This window comes from Marmota marmota, unplaced genomic scaffold (genome assembly GCF_001458135.2).
Source record: "Marmota marmota marmota unplaced genomic scaffold, marMar, whole genome shotgun sequence".
In the NCBI taxonomy this organism is placed as follows: domain Eukaryota; kingdom Metazoa; phylum Chordata; class Mammalia; order Rodentia; family Sciuridae; genus Marmota; species Marmota marmota.
The window spans coordinates 44,406,379-44,426,098 of record NW_025999842.1 but is presented as its reverse complement, the minus strand read 5'-3'; the positions used below and the strand labels follow the sequence as shown (position 1 = coordinate 44,426,098).

At 34.0% G+C, this 19,720-nt stretch overlaps 1 protein-coding gene across 1 annotated transcript in view; it reads right to left on the bottom strand.

Annotated features, from left to right (window-relative positions):
• The window catches only part of Rspo3 (R-spondin 3), a 79,431-nt gene that overhangs the window by 36,636 nt on the left and 23,075 nt on the right, over positions 1-19,720 (bottom strand). Inside the window, exons 2-4 of the mRNA XM_015500996.2 lie at positions 12,289-12,480; positions 10,411-10,557; positions 5,639-5,836 (exon numbers count right to left, since the gene is read on the bottom strand). Coding sequence (XP_015356482.1) covers positions 5,639-5,836; positions 10,411-10,557; positions 12,289-12,480 — 537 coding nt within the window. The remainder of the gene's footprint in view (positions 1-5,638; positions 5,837-10,410; positions 10,558-12,288; positions 12,481-19,720) is intronic.

The following is a 19,720-nucleotide window of genomic DNA, read 5'->3' as shown; positions in this document are numbered from 1 at the left end:
AAAAATTTAGAGATAAAATTTTAAAGTATTATGTTGAATTATATAAAACTGCTAATATTTAGACCATTTAAGACCTACCCAAAAAGTCAGTTGCATACAAAGTCAATCTTATAGAACAATCGAATAGAACAGTGGTAACTAGTGACTGGGAAAGGTAGTGGGGAGGAGGGAAGAAGGAAGTTAAATGAGAGGCAACAAAACACAGAGCAGAGGAATTAGTTTTACTTTCTATAGCACAGTAGGATTAGTATTGGTTAAAACAATTTATGATAGATATGCTAAAATGATCAGAAGAGTATGAAATTCCCAAGAAGTAAAAATGATTCATGTTTAAAGAGATGGACATGCTTATTACCTGATTCAATCTTTATACCATGTACACATGTATCAAATTATAATGAACCCCATGAAGATGTACAAATACTATGTCTCAGTAAAAGAGGAAGCTGCATATGGTTGTACTCAATAAGAGAGAATTATGAAACAAGAGATGGCTATAGTTATATAATGAATTTCGGTGAAGAGAAAGCTACTAGGGATGAAACAACTAGGAGTCCTCTCCACTGAGGACATTAAATGAAAAATTGGGCTTGGTTTTTAAGAAGTAACACATATATTTGCATTAAGGAATGGTTCTCTAAGAATGAAGGTTGTTATTTACTAGAATGTAGTGCCTTTTATGAGGGTTTTAAGCATAGCTGTATATTTTTATGTAATACAGGAATATTTTAAATTAAAATATTATTAAGCTTTGGTAAAATTGATTATTATATTCATATTGTGGAGCAAAACTTCTGCCTCTGTCCCACCATTTTGTCCTAGTTAACATCTCTTCCTATGAAGTGCAGGTTTTTATTGGTGGCAAGTGGTCTTCTCCAGAATCCACACAACCCAAGGAATATAGAAAAGAAATTGTTGAGTTTGCACTACAGTTTCTTATTCTTGGTACTCTTAGCAGTTAATGATTTTTCCTGAGAGCAAAGTCATCCCTGGTTGAGAACCATAGTCTCTAGTGCCATTTTATCTGAGCTCTATATTTTATTGACATTTGTTTTCCCTGTGTCAAGGCTTCAGTCTAATATCAGGTGTAAGGAAAGAGCAGAAAGTTTCATCCTTCAGTGCTTAAACAGAATTGAGTGTCTTTAGTCCAGTTGGCCTTCCATGAGCATGAGAACTGGTAAAGGGCAAAATCTAAATTCTTCAAACCAGTTGGCATCCTACAGTTTTCAATGAATAAAACCATCTATTTGGCTTTTGATGAGTTGTTCTGGAAATCTTGGCCATGTACCTTGTTTTGAATTGAATTACTAGTTAATCTAATTCCTTCCTGTAGTAAATTCAACTATAAGTCATTGGAGTAGTTATAAAAATTTAGGAAGCAAACTAAATGACAAAGAAGCAAACCTAGAAACAAAATAGATTCACTGTTGTTTTTTGTTAGATTTTTAAAAACTTATATTGTTGTAATTTTAAATATACCATCATAATAATGCATATTTATAATACTGATATTATAAGTTAGCATGTAAGACCTTTCTTTCATGTAATACCCAGTAGAATTATTATACTTAATTTGGGGGAGGTACACAAAGCAACCTATAGTATATTAAATTTATACAATAATTTCTGTACTTATTTCCTTGGACATTTTATTTACTTCTATTTTAATGTACTCCTTTTCTAACTAAGATGGGAATAAAACTACCTCATATTTTTTACCAAAAAGGTAGATTCCAACTGCATTTTTCCCATGACTCTTCTTTCTTCTTTCAATTTCAAGATCACCCACTACCTGTAATTAATGAGGATCTTCTTCATGAGTTAGTCATGAATGGAATTTCTTTCATTTCTGGTGAATTTCCCTAAAAATCATCTGTAGGAAATTCTCTTCAGTAAATTAGAGTAATGGGAAAATAAGCTAAAAAATACTAACTCTCCTTCCATCTCCATCACACACACAAACACACTTTTGCATCAAATGCAGGCACACACGCACCTCCTGGTTTCACTTCTATCTGTGATGGTTATATCCCATATGTTGAAAGAGTCAATAATTATAAATTGACAACCATTGAAAGTATACTTTCTCCTTCTTTTCTTCCATTTCAATATATTATTTTAATGTCTATATAGTATTTGTCTGCATGTTGGTTTATGTAGTCTCTTCAAATACATCTCACATATTTTTGGTATTTCAAACATAATTCAGTTGAGGTAAGTTTAACTTTTTACTTGGGCTAGTAATTGATGAATAAGCTAAGCCTGATAAAGATATCATGTTAGGTAAAGGGGAAATATATCTAAATATGTTAAAAATAGTACACTTATTTACTTATTTTATTTATTTTATTTTTATTAAAATTTTGAGTTGGAACTATGAAAATTACATTTATCTCCTTGCATTCACTTACTACATCTATCCTCAACAAAAGAGAGATAGGAAAGAAAACTACGTACAAGATTTTGCAACTTATCTTTTCAACAACACATATTAATTGAAAAACATCTCACGATTAGGATAAGCCATTCTGTTACTAGAAACTATTTTCTTCTACTCAACTTCTTTGTGCACATTTTGGAAAGTCATTTCTGGTTCTTATCACTCTTCCCTAGGGACTCTGCCTTTGGCAATTACAACACAGCAGAAAAAATTCTGAACACATGCTCCATACCTAGTCCAAATGAGTTATCTACCTCTGTCTATTGTTAACTTCTTGGGCAGGGATCATAGAGGTAAGTTTAAAATTTTAGGCTAAATTTTATAATAAAAACCTTACCTTTTAGTTTACTCACTAAAAGAATGTTCCTGTTTTATGACTCTTATTGGTATTTAGGAGAATTCAAATAATAAGATATTTTAGTGGTAGGAGAGATCATGTCTTTATTATTTTGTTATGTTTATCTTTTAAATTACCTAAAGGTTTCTAATGCTTACTCTAATTAAAATAAGAAACATCAGATGGTATAAAAATTAAAAAGAAATTAAAGTCTTCTACTTTATTTGGTCTGATAATATTCTTCCTTCTATGCATATTTGTGGTTCTTACCACTAAGATGATAAATTCAAGACAATAACTAAGTGTTTTATTATATTGTATATGTAACATAAATTTATATCAAACCCTAAATGAGGACTTGCATGATTGTTTTTGTTTTTGTCTTGATGGTATGCTTTATATAGTTAAAATTGTGGGATGTCCAGAGGTCATAATTACTTATCTATCTGGTTTCTCTGTGTTCATATAGGATATTTGATAAGTAAACCTCATGGAAAGAAAGGTATAAGGTTAGGGAAGTAGTGAATGAAGGGAGAAACAGATTTGTTCCTGAACTACTTGAAATAGTTCTAAAGAAAACATTGAAAGATGAATGAAGAGTAAGTAAAAGTGAAGCTAGATCTAGAGTTTAATTATAAGTGATCCACATTTTCTACTGAATAGTCTATGCATTATTAAATTTGAAAAGGAATAAAATGATTGAATTTTTTCTAATTGTATAAATTCTCTTGTCAATATAAAATGTCACTGTATCCTTAGAGGCAATCAGAGAGAAATTTTAAGCCAAGTCTTATGTCACAGGTTACTATTTCAAATGCCTTGTGGCATTATTTATCTTATCAGTTACTCATCTTAAGAACTGACATTTTCAATGTTAATGTTTAGATCAAGTGCCAGCAAAATATATTAGAAGACCACATTCTTAAATAAAGGAAATAAAATGTTCCTAGTGTCTTACTTTAATTTTTTTCAATTGGATAAACTTTCCTTAAATTTTAAAAGTAAAGTATACTAATACTGATTAGTACTGTAGAGTCTTTGTGGAAAGAATGATATGAGCAAAGACCACCTGTAAGTCATTAAATTTCAAGAAAATTTAGTAAACATAAGTAAACATAGGGCTATGGGAGCATACGCATAGTAGAGTGATGAAATATTTGATTTCCAAATCCAACTTTTAAAATCTAAGATGTTTTAGATTAATTGGTAACAAATGCCAGAAAGACCCAGTGCCTCACACATGCTAGGCAAGTGTTCTGCCACTGAGCCACAATCCCAGCAGCTCACTAGCCAATTTCTATTCCCAAATCTAAATTTTAATCAAAACTTCTTACAAATTTACAAAAGTTTGAAGTTCTTTTTAGAATAACCCTTGTGTTCAAGAATTTTGTCACATTAACTACTTGATGTAATGGTAACAATAGATTATACATTCTGATGATGGCCATTTTGTGTTGGTATAATGAAAGGTGCTTTGAAATGCACAGGTGACTCCAAATCTTTTTTTATACGAACAATGCTCATGTGTACACAGAGTCCTCCACTGTGCTCCATTAAACTTAGTTCACATACATATAAATTCCTGTAGTACATGGTTTTGTGATCACCTGTTCAAATATCTCAACCCTTCACACGACTTTGAGTATACTCTCAGAGACAGAATGCTTTGACAGTATTCTATTTAGATAGGAATCCCTACAGCTAGTACTATGTATGGCCATGAAGTGAGAATTTAATAAAATATGCTGAAAGAATGCACGAAAAAAACTTAGGAAGTTCAATCAGAGGCAGACTACTCCTTACAAGAAGCAATTACTTGAGAGGCTCATTCACAGGGTCACCAGATAACTACCAATAGTTACTCAAAGCTACATAACATATTTGCAGGAAGTGGTGCTATGTGCATGAGTGAGAAAGTCAGGAAAATGATATTTTAAAGGTCAACAATTGTGGTTCTTCTAAATGGAAGTTTATTCACTCTCAAGCATCATAATATATAGTATATTTTTCCTTGGAACTCATAAGATTTCAGAACAAGTCCTTGCATTGTTAATAAATATTTAATAGATTTTATAATCTAGTATTTAGAGTTAGTATAACATGGAAAAATCAAACAGACAACCAACTGCCCCTCCCAAGGAATAGAGCATCATTAATGGTTGTGCTAAACTCATAAAATACAGCCTTGGTCAAGAGGTAATTGTATGTGTGTGTGTGTGTGTGTGTGTGTGTATATATATATATATATATATATATATATATATATATATGATATTTATATACACATTTAGGGCTGGGGTTGCAGCTCAGTGGTAGAGAGCTTGCCTAGCATGTGTGAGGCACTGTGTTCGAGTCTCAGCACCACATATAAATAAATAAAATAAAGGTCTATCCACAACTAAATATATATTTGTTTAGTCACAAAAATTTGCTACCTAATTACACAACTTTGATTTGTATGCAAGGAGGAAAGGACTAAGTTGGTGTTGTCTCTTTGCCATAGTATTACACAAAATGGAATCAGAGCTTGTGTTATGAGACTTTTCAAAAGTCTTCTAGGCACTAAGAAGGTGGATCATAGAAAAAATAATCGCCTAGATGCTTATAATATAAACTCATGCATCACAATTCAGTTAGCACACTTTTATAGTAGCATAATGTTCTGAGATTAGGCTCCAGTTTTTAAAATTATCACACCTATATTCTATAATGTGGGGTAAACATATTATTTGCTTGTACACACTGTAGGATTTTAGACATGAGTAACGTGGCCAAATATTTCCTAAGAAATACTTAATGCATAAAGCAAGATATGCATCAAATTATGAGAATTCAAACAAGCACATTTTGTATGACTGTACCTCGTTCTCCCTTCTGACACTTCTTTCTTTGCACTGTACACTTTCTTGTCTCACTCGTAGGTGGACACAGGTTACCCTTGGCTGAAGGATGCTGTATTATTTCTCGGACCCGTGTTTCAGTCCCTCTTTTGAAGCCACATGTTTTTCCTTTCTTCATGCATGGACTCCAAGGGCTCCATTCACTGGCCTCGCAGTGCACTGAAATAGAACAGCAAAAACAGTCTCAGTTGGCTTACAACACTGTCATGATCGTTAAATAAGAAAGATTTGCTTCCCTCAATACTTGCCCAAATTTTGAGGATAAAACCTGCAGATCAAAGTTGGGTAAGATGACTTAAGTATAAATCAGAGAATGGAAGAAGCAGAAATAGAATGCTTTCAGGTTTTTTCATAATCATTAGGTAAATTCATTTTTACATTGGATTTACATTTTGCTCTAGATTTGATTAACTCAGCCAGTAATACAGTTCATCACAACTGAGCAATGCTTTATAATTTCCAGAGAATCCCTACTATTATCTATTGATTCTGACCAGAACTTGAGAGAAGATGTCATTATTTGCTAGAGAATTGATTTTCAAACTTCAGTATGCATCAGAATTATCTGAGGGTCTGCTAAAACACAGAATGCTGGACCCCACAGCTTGAGTTTCTGATTCAGCTGTCCGGCATGGGGCTGTGAATTTGCTTTCCTAACAATACAAGTGATGCTGATTTGTAGATACTAGGAATAGCCTTTGAAAACTTCTGTACAGTAGAATGATTGAACAGCAAATGAATCCAGGTCTTTGGCCTACATTCACAGCCTTTCTTACTTCTGTGCAGAAGAGCCCTTAAATATTGCCATTTATTACTGGGTATGGTTCAGCATAGCAGCATCTATTATAAGGGAATTCTGGGATTATTTCAATTGATAACCTGCTTCTAGAATGAACTTGACTGAATGATCCCTAAGAGAAATTGAGTTACCTTTCCTTAAGGTTTTAGATTTGTTTCCTTTTTCTGTATTTAGTATTCATGTCTTTTCAATAATGACTTTCCCAAGTTTTAGAACAGATATTTGTACTTCCAACAAAAAGAAATATTTGAAAACTTCTCTTCTTATATTTATAACCACTGAACTTCCTAACTTAATAACAAGTGACACAGCTTCCAACAGCAACACTTTCCCATGATACAACCCATGCCAAGTTTCCTAGAAAATTCTTCTGCCTTAACGAATCCTTATTTTAGAGCAGAATGCCCTTTGATAACAACCTCAAGACACATAACCTTGTTGGGCATGGTGACACTACTTTGAAAGCTGAGGCAAGAGGGTTGCAGGTTCAAAGCCAGTCTGGGCAAATTAACAAGACCCTGTCTCAAAATAAAATTTAAAACAGGTCTGGGGTATAGTTCAGCAGTAGAATGCCCCAGCATTGCACACACGCATGGGTGCACACACACAGACACACACATACAAAAAGAAACATAACCTAAGTATATTATAAATTTAAATCCATTCATCATACATTTCTCTCAGGCTTTTTCAGTCCCTTTCAATACCTGAATGTAACACAGAGTTAAATAAAAGTGATTACACACTAGATACTTGAATTTAAGTTTCTGTGACCTTGAGCTTTAGTGAACCACTTTCAAAATAGTCTTCATGCTCAATTAACCACCATAATTATGGTTAAAGAATAGAACAACCATTAACAACATCATAATCATTTTCCAGTTATGAACATTATCTTCCAGTATCCCATCTCAAACTTAACCATTGAAAAAGTAGCAGATCTTTAATACATAAAATAAAAATATGTCCAAAATGAAAGTAAAAATAATTGAAAAGATTGTGAGCTCTAATTTTGTCTAGTATTCATTTAATGCCATAATTAAGAGGACTATATTAGGAAACATTGTCTAATGCAGAAATGACCAGACCTGGGTGTTCTTTCATAGTAGAAAAATGGTAAAGAAAAATGTGTATTTAGCCTTCAGAAAACCAGATTTAAAAAATTACAACATGGGTAAGTATTGGTCTATAGTCAGAAAGTGAATGGTGCTGAAAGTGAAATTGTAATGACACCCTTTGACAATTACATTGGAAGAAGAAGTACATTCAAACTAATGGGGTTAGGTATTAAAAAGCTCTAATAAGACAAGAGAGTTAAAATGCCAGGAGAGGAGAATCACTTTTTTTTTCCTATAGAAATAGTAGAATAAACTATATTAGCATCCAGAAAAAATGGAAATTTTGGAGGAAATGCTAAAGATAACAAAAAGGTTACAGTCAGGTTACTAAATGAACAATGGAGAACTGGAGCAATACTTGGTTAAGAGATAGTTTTTTTTAAAAAAAAAAAGCAGAATTACTCAGTTTCTGTGTTTCTTCTATCTTCTGTAATAAGAACAACCTCAACATTGGAAATCTCTAGCTATTCACTAATGAAGCAAGTGTCTCAAAAACAATAATGAGTTGCCTTCCCCTGGTACTAGTTATGTTGAAATTGACCATTAGTCTTGGGTAACAGTGAAGGGGAGGAAAATTAAGAGGAAAATTTAACTGGATGTCCTGCCATTATTGGTCTTGCAATACCATTTTGATTTTGCTCAGTTCTTGCTGATCAACTACATGGTTCCACAGAAAATCTAACAAGGACATCTTCTTCCATCTGTGACTACTAGAGCAAGACCACTTCTCCAATGAGGATGACAGAATGACAGTAAAGAAAGAAAGCTAATAACTGAGCACCAACTGGAAAGAATATGTCCTCTTATAAAATTGGGTTCAGTGGATGTTTATGCTTATTTTGACCTGAAACCACGGGGAATACGTATGTGATGGCAAAAGACTCCAGTTCCACATCAGGGCAGTGTTTTCTTTGATTTTGACCTTTCCACTCAATTTGAAATCTAGGTAGGAAGCCAGAGATACAGTTTTTATATTTTTAGCAAAGGGAAAGACATATTTTGTTGGGTAGCCAGTGGGGAGCTAAGGTTAACGTACTAAGTATAGCCCTGACAACATGCAATATGGCCTGGGGGTTAAGATTTCAGCTCTCTGGGTCCGATTTTTCATGGTTGTTAGGGGAATAGGCTTTCATATTCTTCTGCATGGTGAAGTAGGTCATCTTCTTTCCTGAAATTCTGGGGCAAGGTGATATGTGTGGCGCCGGTAGGCCAGATGGCACCTGATGGGAGACAGCCCTTATGGACAAACAAGAGTCAACCCTGAAATAAAGTCTCTGATTTGCACTACTATTGTGTCCTAGGTCCTTTGTACCTAGTAAATGAGCTAAATGAAGTTAAGTGGCCTTTAGATTGCTAGTACCTATTTTAAAATATAAACCTCCTAAATTTGTGTTAAAAAATAATCTAGTTTTACTGGTAGCATAAAACTAGGAAACATTAAAGGCTAACCCAACAGTACCAAATGTTAAATGCTCTTTCGGGTAAGAAAGCCTTTAATATAAATAACATCTGAACACAGAGTGCTACACCTTCAATCACTAAGAAAATTTCAATGTGGGTCCTTTTTTCTGGGTAAATAAATCCCACAAACTCAGTAATTCATCGTGAATTTCTATCCTTGAATATTCCACAAGCGTGTTCCCATTTTTTTTTTTATTCCAAGTTTGGAACTGATTACCTCTAATCGTCAGCCCTCAGGACCTGTAAAGAGATCAACTTGAAGTGCTTTCTCATGTACCTTTTACCCTTTCCTAAGCTGTTTTTCTGAGTTTTTATTGAGAAGAAAAAAACTTAATCATAAAGAGTCATGAACTGGTTCAGGACTGTTATTTTCCAGATGCTTCTGAGGTTACCTTTAAAATATCATCTATTTGTTTCATTCTACCCAAACTATTGTTCAGAAATAAAAATTCTATGGAGGACCTGAAATGGTTAAATCACCACCTTATATTTACTGCTCCAACACTTGAATTCTGAAGGGTCTGTGCTGTGGCCCCAGGGCTGTCCTGGAGACTATCTTGTACTGAATCAGGAGGGCTGTTGTGTGCACATGCCAACCTCAGTGCAGCATCAAAGGTTCCTGCAGTTCTTGCCCAGGGGATTTTGAGCTTTCCTATGCTGTTTTCTCATTTGGTTTAGCATCTGCTCCCCAAGTGTTCATCAAACTCATAGCTCAAGTAGCTGCACAACATTGAAAAGAGGGAAAATATAGCCTGACAGTGATCTGTTATTTAGACAAACAACTTGTCTCAGGGACCTCCCCTCTAGAAAACTCAGCCTGCAGTTAATCAGATCCCGGGACTCTCTCCTTTTGTCAGTTTGAGTAAGTCCAAAATATTTCTTTTTTTTCCTTTCTGAATACCTGTGCAAGTAGAACATTGAAGCATTAATGGACTTATCAAGAGAAAATATTCCCTCCTTGGAAAATAACTTTGGTTATTGGTTGAGATTAGACCTAGGTGTTTTGTGAAATCATTGTTTTAATTACTTCAAGATACAGAGACTAATTCTAAGTAAAACTTCATTAGGTAATGATGCAAAATAAATCTACAGTGTTCAGAATAGTTGAAACATACAAACAGTCCTTAAGAAATAATGGAGCACTCATTGGATGAAAAATGTTACTGTGATACAGGCTAGATAATGCTATGAGAGCATCTTTAGAATAGGATCTTTGTAAAGAAGGATGGAGAGAGCCTCTTAAGAGACAATTGTTGAGGCTCTTGTGAGACTGGACTTTGAGAAGCACCTTCATGGAGAATGACTATCATGTGAGGTGTTTCTCATCCATTCTAAATTTCAGAAGTCCTCCTCACCAATACTGACGCACTCCATGGTATGGTTGTTGGCTTCCAACCCTTCTGGGCAATTGTCAAGGCACTTTCCAAGGTGTAAGTAAAATCCACTTTTACACTTTGTGCAGAAATTTTTGTTGAAACACGTATCACAATCAGCCTTGCACTCTGAAAAAGAAAAAAAAGAGAAATATGCTTTCATGATCTTTTCATAACTATTGTTGGACCATTTTTCCATACACAGGCAATTTTGTATCAAACACACACTTGGGGTTCAAATTTATTTTGCTAAAATGAGTTAAAGATTCCTCTATAGTCATTTAGTTGATGTATATCAGTTGTTGATTTAATATCATGTACTAATTACCTAATGAAATGTTTTGATTATATAGGATGAGTATTCCCTTTCCTAATGTCTAAAACCCCAAATGCTCTGAAATAGGACACTTTTTTTTTTTTAGCACCACACCAATGTGACACTCAAAATGTTTCTGATTTCAAATGTCTGAATTTGGGATGCTCAACCAGTAAAAACTACATAAATATTCTAAAATGTAAAAAACTTCAAATTCTGAAACACTTCTAGTTCCAGGCAACTCAGATAAGGGATACTCAACTTGTACATATATATTGCCAAAATTGGTTACAGGACAAGTATCTATTTGTATTAAATCATAGTGAAGATGTCTCATTAGAACTTTCATAAACTATACTGGGATACTCTCTTGTACTGTTCTTATTCACTCAACAAATATTTGATTTGCAGTATATGCCAGGGATTATTCTAGATATTGGTTGATAGCAATTCACATGAGAAAAAAGATTCAGACTGCACAAAGCTTGCATTCTAGGAGGAAATATAATACAAACAACAAATTGACCCTTCTTGTAGTAATCCTATAAGCCAGGATTATTACAAGAATTTTATAATATTAAGTTAGTTAAACTTTAAAACAACCCAACAAGGAAGTCCCTATGATGATTCCCATTTTACACATAAGGTGCTTGAAGCTCAAAAGATTATGTAATTAGCTAAGAACCAGAGAGGTGAATTGGTTTTCTAAACCAGGCAGTTTGATTTCACTTTTCAGTGAAAAGCACTCTGAAAAAAACAACAAAACAACCACAAAAGAAAAGGGAAGAAAAAGAACTGGGAAATAACTGACAAAGGGAAAGGCTGATTATTTTGAATAAGATGGTCATGGAATACCTCTCTGGGAAGATGGTCATGGAACACTGCTCTGACATGTGAGAAGAATCCCAGATGAAATGGGAGAGCTAGCCATGCAAAGGCAGGCAAAGATCTTTCCAAATTTCCAGAAGAGCCAGCATACAACAGTAATTACAAAGGCTGGAGGTGGGAAGGCCTTGTTAGGAGACCAGTTGAGGCTGGTGCAACATGGTAGAGAGGGAGTCCTAGGAGATGATCGTGGAGGGACAGATAGAGAGCTATATGGTATTTCCTAATTTACAGTTTTGAAAGTTCACTTGGGTTCAGTGTGGAGTGCAGACTCCCTGGGTCCAGAAGAGAATATATCCAATGGATGAAATAAATGTTTGAGTTGCTACACTCAAATCCTTTGGTAGCCTAAAAAGCTACAATGATTCAAATAATTAAATACTTGGAGTTTTTGATGGTCATGGGAACTAAGATGATATTGATGCTTACAGTACTTTTCCATAGGTTCAATAAGTAATAAACATGTTCTCAGTCTTAGCTTTTCAATTAAAAGAAAACCACATGATTTTTGCTTTATCTTGCTAAATTTAAGTATGGTTTAGCCTAATCATCAGGTAAACACTATTTACTTAACACTATCACAGATATATTAGAAGCGATTTCAATCTGAAAAAGTCCCCAAGGATGAGATAAAAATATAATGTTGTGTAGGCACTTACTTGTACACTTATTTATATCTGGATATCGAGTTCCATAATATCCACTTGGACATGAAGAGAGACACACTCCTATCTGCTTCATGCCAATTCTTTCCAGAACAAAAAATAGTCTGGGCTTACATGACAAACATCCATTGTAATCTGAACATGTTGCACAGCCTCCTTGGCAGCCTTGACTGACATTAGGATGCACTGGGGAGACAAATGAAGAAAGACAAAAACAAAGGTTAACTTATAAACATAGAAGTTGCATGACATTTTCTGGTAGTGTTTACATTTCTTTCACTAGCTTTCAATTTGGTGGTAATGGTTGAATGAGGCAGAATTTTTTTCCGACCTTTTTTTTTTCGATGTGATATGATATTTCCTTTTAACACATATGTTGCCTTTAATTTCAAAGTTCATAAAATTTGTGCATTTGAAAAATAGCAATGCATTTGGCTTGAACAATCTGTAGAATACATATGCAAAATACCCTTACTAATTAGTTCCTTGGGAAATTAGGGACTGTATGTAAAATATCCTTACTGAATTAGCTTCTCTGGAAATTAGGGACTGGCAATTTTATGCTCACATGTGAATTGAAATTAATACACATGGCTTTAGTTTTTCATTTATGTGGTAGGTGATAAGCACATATCTTTAATTTCTTCAGTAATATAATTACACACACTAGGGTTTGAGAAAGGATACTAAGTTCTAAGATATTTATTCCAACTATGGTATATTAGAGAACACAATTTTACTCTTTGATTCAGTGCAAATTGATTCTGAAACTATGTTAGCTACTCACCACCCTCCAACGCTTTCTTGAAATATTTCTTCTCAAGTGGGTTTAATAATTGCCAACACAAATTGATACAATGCTGTAAATTTAATATTACTAGTATTTCCATGAGGGCCATATGCAAGTGCTTATGGTAATTTATTCTCAGTATTGTATATTTGGGACAGTCTTACAATTTCTGTGCCCTCATTTTTTGTTTACTGAAGTAAAAATCTTATATGCTGAGGATAGACGAGTCTGTCCTAAGGATATGGCTACACGTATTCCCAGGTTTCAAAGAATCACTCATGTAAGAGTGTCAATTATCAATTTAGAGAAAATATGAATACACATCTGGGGAGATTGATGTTTACTTCAGGTCATCCCCCACTTTAACCTTCTTATGACTATTAACTGTGTGTGATGTGGTAGAAACTGCTGCCTAAGGGGTGTCTTCCTTGTGACCAGGGTTTGGGATGATTTCCCCTGCTAAAATATTCTCTATTCAAATATAAGATGAATAGCATTTTTTTTCATTTCAGAATGCTAGAAGGGAAAAAAAAATGTTCCTTTGAGAAACAAAGGTTGATGAACAGGAATTGAAGGTATCTCCACATATTTCTGACTTCCTTTGTTGGAAAAGGAAGGTATAGCTCTGATAGGCCATGCTGTTGTTAGACTGTATTCAGTGATATTTGGTTATTATTTGGTTACTAAGTTCTTTCTTACCTTCAGAGTTACCTAGTAGGGGTACCCATAAGATCAAAGAGCCTTACATAGGGGTGCATGGGTGAGCTACACAGAGATCATTTGGTTGACCAGCATCCTCTGTCTGTAAGAAGCCATCCTGGAATCAGCCACATGAACCACAAACAGCTCATTCTTATTCCAAGACGTTTTGTAAATAAACTGAGGAAATGTGTGGGGGGAAGGGAAGTCTGCTTTTCCTGTCTATGCTCTTCTGCAGGGTGGGGCAATCATATAAAGTGGCACAGGAGGTTTAGACATTATAGGGCCCCGGGGACCTGTAAGTGAAAACTGTTTTCCAAGTAACAGGGTCATTTTTCATGCCAGTAACTCAGCGTTGGAGACTTACAGAAAATGTGTACATATTTTAAGCAGGGAAACACCCTAAGAAAGGAAAGGGTCAAGAGAGCTCTATGTTCAGAATATATCAGAATTCATTTCAAGAAATGAGAGGTGTCAGTAAAAACCTGCAACCCTTCTTCGAAAAGAATTGCTTATGGAAAAGTGGACTTCACTTGAAATAGAATTGCCTCAAGTTCCCAGGCCACTAAGTGGCTCTGGGTTCAGGGGAAGATGGATCAGGTTGGTCCATGCCAGCATGTCCTTATTTCTGAAATGCAGCTGCTTAAAAGAAAACACATTTGCAAATCTATATATCTTGAAATGTTTGTCAATTATAGTATAAATTTAAATAGATCAGTTGTCAGTATCAGCATGGTTTACATATCAAAACCTCAAATACTGGGATTCCTTAAAATAAATTTCAGTTTAAAAAAATAATTGGGTTTGGGGTGTTTGGAAAGTTCTTAGGAGGAGCTCTGTAGGGGTCTCATGATTGAAACCAGTATCCATTGAAATTATGAGGTATGTTGAAAATACTTCACTCAATTCTCTTTTTTTACTGAGCCTTTTACTGATGAAATGTACCACAGTTGACACTGTGCTACAATAAATCTTTTCACCTGTCTTTTTAATATTTTGCATATGAAGACAAAGGTTTTTGAAACAATACTTTTGAAAAATCAAGGAAGACCCAGTTGTCCCAACTTGCCAGGAAATTTTGTTTATTTCTTGTCAGTGAACTTTCAATGGAGGCAGTGAACTTTGAATATGAAATGAAGGCAAACTTTATTTCTTCAAAAAAGCTTCAATGCTGGCTGTGGACATAAGAGAAATTGAGATTATGAAGTCCAGATTCTATGATCCTATTTTTTTATGGTTGAATTCTGTAGTGACTGCTTTCTTGAATGCTGTATAAGGATCACTCAAATTATACAGTCTGTATTACACAACTAGATACAAATTTCCCAAACTTCATCTTAAGTCAAGAGCTTTTACTTTTTATATGGAAACCACAGAAAACTTTGGTCTGGATTGACTGTAACAGCTTTTTCAGCCATAAAATCTTGTGATCCTAAAATGGAAAATAGAATTTTACTTTGTTGTGCCTCTTCATAATTCCTATTCTAATAATAACTTCATTTTTATTTGTAAATTTCTTTTCCCAAGCAATATTTTTCTACTGTATTTTATATAAGCAATGTAGATCTTGGTAGTGGAAAGCAAGGGGAGATTTCATGGAATATCTAATGCTTGAACTCAATTTTAGAAAGTGAGTTGGAGTTTACCAGTACATAAATGGTCCTGTGGGGCCAGGGGAGGAAACACCACAATCACCCAAACCGAGGAGACTGGCATGAGTTCAATCCAAGTGGTGCATAAGTAGTGGGTTATGGAAAAATGAGGACTATCAGAAAGATTGGTAGAGAGTAGATCTAAATTATGGAATGCTTTGTTGGCTGTGCCAAAGAAATTATCCTGTAGACATAGGGGTTTCAATCCAATGGGTGATACATCAGTTTTCTGTTCAAAAGGAATTCTCCTAGTAGCATGGGAGTCCTGGAAACTGGGATATGAATAATGTAGTGTTCAGGGTAAAAGACAGACAGTAGCTTATATGGCTGAAACAGTATAATATGGTGAGAAAGGGATGCATGTTCTAAGGATATTTAGGAGATAGAATCATTCAAATATGGCAACCAAATAAATGTGGCCTGAACAAGAAAGGGGATTTGGGAAGCTTCTAGTTCTCACCAGTGAATAGAGAGGGGAGGAACTACCAGGTGAATAAAGCCTGCATGGGGAGGATTAGGACACAGTGTGTAGAATAAAGAGGTCAGAAAATATAAATATCATTTAAAGTCACTAAGTTTTCAGGAATGGAGCTTACTTTGGGGTGGTTACTGGAGACATACATGGGAGTGTCTGGTGTTGGCTATTTAATTAAAGATGTTCTGAAAGTGGAGAACATTGATAAATGGTAGGGAAAAAAAGACAATTCCAAATAAACAGCATTTGGTAAGAGAAAAGACGTATTATAAACAGATTTTAATAATACTTTACATTTCTATACCAATTTCAAAAAAAGCATCTCATTAAAAAACTAAGTTAACTGTGGCAACTGTCCTATGATGTATATAAGTAAGTTGGAGCTATCATAATTACTTATTTTTCAACCCTAAAATAGGACTCAAAGAAATACTACAAATCCAGGGCTGGGGATGTGGCTCAAGTGGTAGCGCGCTCGCCTGGCATGCGTCTGGCCCGGGTTCGGTCCTCAGCACCGCATACAAACAAAGATGTTGTGTCCGCCGAAAACTAAAAAATAAATATTAAAAGTTCTCTCTCTCTTTCTCTCTCTCTCTCTCTCTTAAAAGTAAAAAAGAAATACTACAAATCACTGAATTAATATTGAGTTTAGATCAAGGGCTAAAACACATATCTTTGATATCTGGTACTTATTTCTCTAAATACAAATAAACTTCAGATGTGCAACAGGGATAGATATGAGTGGGAAATGGACAAATTCACAGGAAATTTAAATTGGGATCTTAAGATTTTTACATAGTAAAATTAGTATGCCTTTCTTAAAATTAAGAAAGAGGTAAATATCTTTTCTCAGCCTATTTATGAGGGTTAAGTGTATGAAAAGGGTATATATTAATGCATAATTTAAAAACTATTTGCAGTGTCTGAATTGTCAACACTCCTGAGTTAAATGACTTCAGTTTCTCTAGCTTTTAAACAAGCCTTCCTACTATCTCCTTGATAACCTTCAACTTGTGATAAATAACTGATGAAACAGTTCCTAAGGAACTTACTATTGGCATGAGAGTTAATTCAACTGTGATATTCAGAGCATCAAGTGTTTTCAGTTTTGTTGTTTGATGCTGAGAATTGAACCTAGAGCCTCATGCATGTTAGGCAAGCATTCCACCATTGAGCTACACCCCCAGCCCCAGAACATAGAATTTTAGAGGGTACCAGGGCATTTGGTAAATATACCATGTTACTAATTTTCAGTGTTTATGATATATCAAACCAATTACAATATTGAAAACTAAGTTCTCCTTCTTTAATAATTTAAGTGCAAGCTCCTAAGATTTGCCTTACTCTAATGCCCTTCTAAAGCTCAACTGAAAATGAAAATCTATTGTATATTTCTATGTGGAATAATCCATTATTTTATGCTGCCAGTTACCTCTGATGGTATTTTATTTGTGGCTAAAGAATTTAAAAAATACCAAATTTGATAAAATTTAGGCTTATAAGACAGGTCTGATTGAATTCAAAGGAAGTTCTAAATAAAGAAGTGGTTTATTGATTTCATAATTTATATAATTAAAAATTAATAATAACAAATGTGATAAAAGTTATTTTAAACCAAAAACAGCATAAAACTTATACAAAGTCTTCTGAAAGAATTCTTGTTTTCACATTTACTAATTTCTTTCCTGTGTGCAGGAGCCTTATGAGTCAGGGTAGGGAAAAGATAGCAATGGAATTCCACAGTTATATTTTACATTTGTCCTTTTCTCCAGGTCTTCTCCTTTTACAAGGATCTTCACATTGAACATAAGTTTCTTGAGGGCAGGAATATGATTGCTTTGATAATTTCCTGTTAAGTTTCCTGATGATTCCCAGTTTCTACACAGAGTGGCTATTTATTGAATAGGTCCTTGATAAATAATAATAATAATAATAATAATAATTATTATTATTATTATTATTATTATTATTATTTTACTGGATATTGAAACCAGAGACACGCTATCTTTAATGAATGAAGGCAATAAATAGAAAAAAATAGGGCTGAGGTGGTAAGTCGGTGATAGAGTGCTTGCCTCTCAAGTGTGAGACACTGGGTTTGAATAAAATAAAGGTATCGTGTCCATCTACAACAACAACAACAACAAATTTAAAAATTAGAAAAAAATAAGCTACTGTATTTCACCAGAGTTGTTATATCAGTCCAAAAATTGGTCTTTAACTTTGCATCACGGTATTGTCCCATGGCACATTTCTGTTCAACACATGGCTTAAAAGGCAAAGATAGCAGCAATGAATTCACCAGTGGCCTATGGAAGTGCTTTGTCTTCTTGAAAGCTTAAGCCTAGAGCTCTCAGCACTCATGCATTGTCAGTATATTTCTGAAAGCTGACACAGCTAGTTTGTCAGATAAGGAAACCAATAATAGCAATAGCGGTATAGAATCTTCTAATACAAAAGGTTAAATTTTCTAAGTCCATACTTTGCAGCACAGAAATGAATTTTCTTAAGTGTACTATTTTGATTATAATGCACAAATCAATGACTACTAACGTATTAGCTTTTTTTCCCCCCCAGAGCAGAAAAATGTTCAGTAAACTGTCATGAAGAAATGATTTGGACTATTTGGTTTTAATATATAGTCACAAGTATTCTGTGCACCTTAATCTGTACCAAGGAGAGTTTAGTAATAAATGATTTTAGCAATACTAGCAAAATTTTAAAAGTTTACTATAATGGTTGCACTCCACTTTTTTGCAAAAATATTTGGTATAAAATCTGTGATGATTACATGGTAAAATATGGTATCTGTGCTTTTTAAAAATAATAAAGATGCTAAGTCAATAAATACTCAAGAGAAAGTATCTATAATAATTTATTTTATGTGGGCTGTGCCTATAGACTTCTGGTAAAAGAATCAAGTTCCAAGTCACATACAATTTGAAGATGTTTAATTATGAAATAAATCATTCAAAATGAAATTATGAAAATTTTCTAAAGGTCATTTAGTTGAATAATCCATTGACCTAGAGAAAATGTGGGAATTATTTTCTTGCCCAAGTTAGAACAACACATTTCTACCATATCTGAGAACTTGATTGTTACTGAACCATATTTAAGTTTAGTGTAATGCTACAGTCGAGATGTTTCATGGTCCTTATGGAATGCTTGGCAACATCCACTTTTAGAAAAATCTTATGTTAAAAATTTGAATTACTTGGCAGTCCCCTTTAGATTCTGTTGTGTCAAATAAGAAAATATTGAAAATCAATTTTTAAAAAGTTATTTATAAGTTCAAAAGCTTTCAAAGTAGAACTGACAATGGACAGGTCTCCAGAGCCATTTAAACAATTAGGAGAAGTTAAGTATAGAAAGAAAGATATGTACAAGAGTCTTCTGAATAAATATAATTACTTTTTGGGATTCAACCCTCTTTTGGCATTCCCAAGCTATGAAACTGCATGAATCGAGGTTTAGTCAGTCCTCCATAGTTATTATCTATTAATAATTTTTGAAAGAGATATATGTTTATACATTTAAACGTATATACATCTTGCTATTTTTGAAATACTGTTTATTGCTTGATGGTTTAATGGTTTAATAAACCAATATCTTAATCTTTAAATGAATTAAAATTCACCTATTATTTACATAACATATATATGCATATGTGTTTGTATATATGTGATATGGAAGCATATACATAACAGACATGCTCATGCACACTCATGCACACATACACCTATGCATATTATTTGCCTTTTATCAAAGTCAATAGTATAGACTTTAATTGAACTATAACAGGATAAT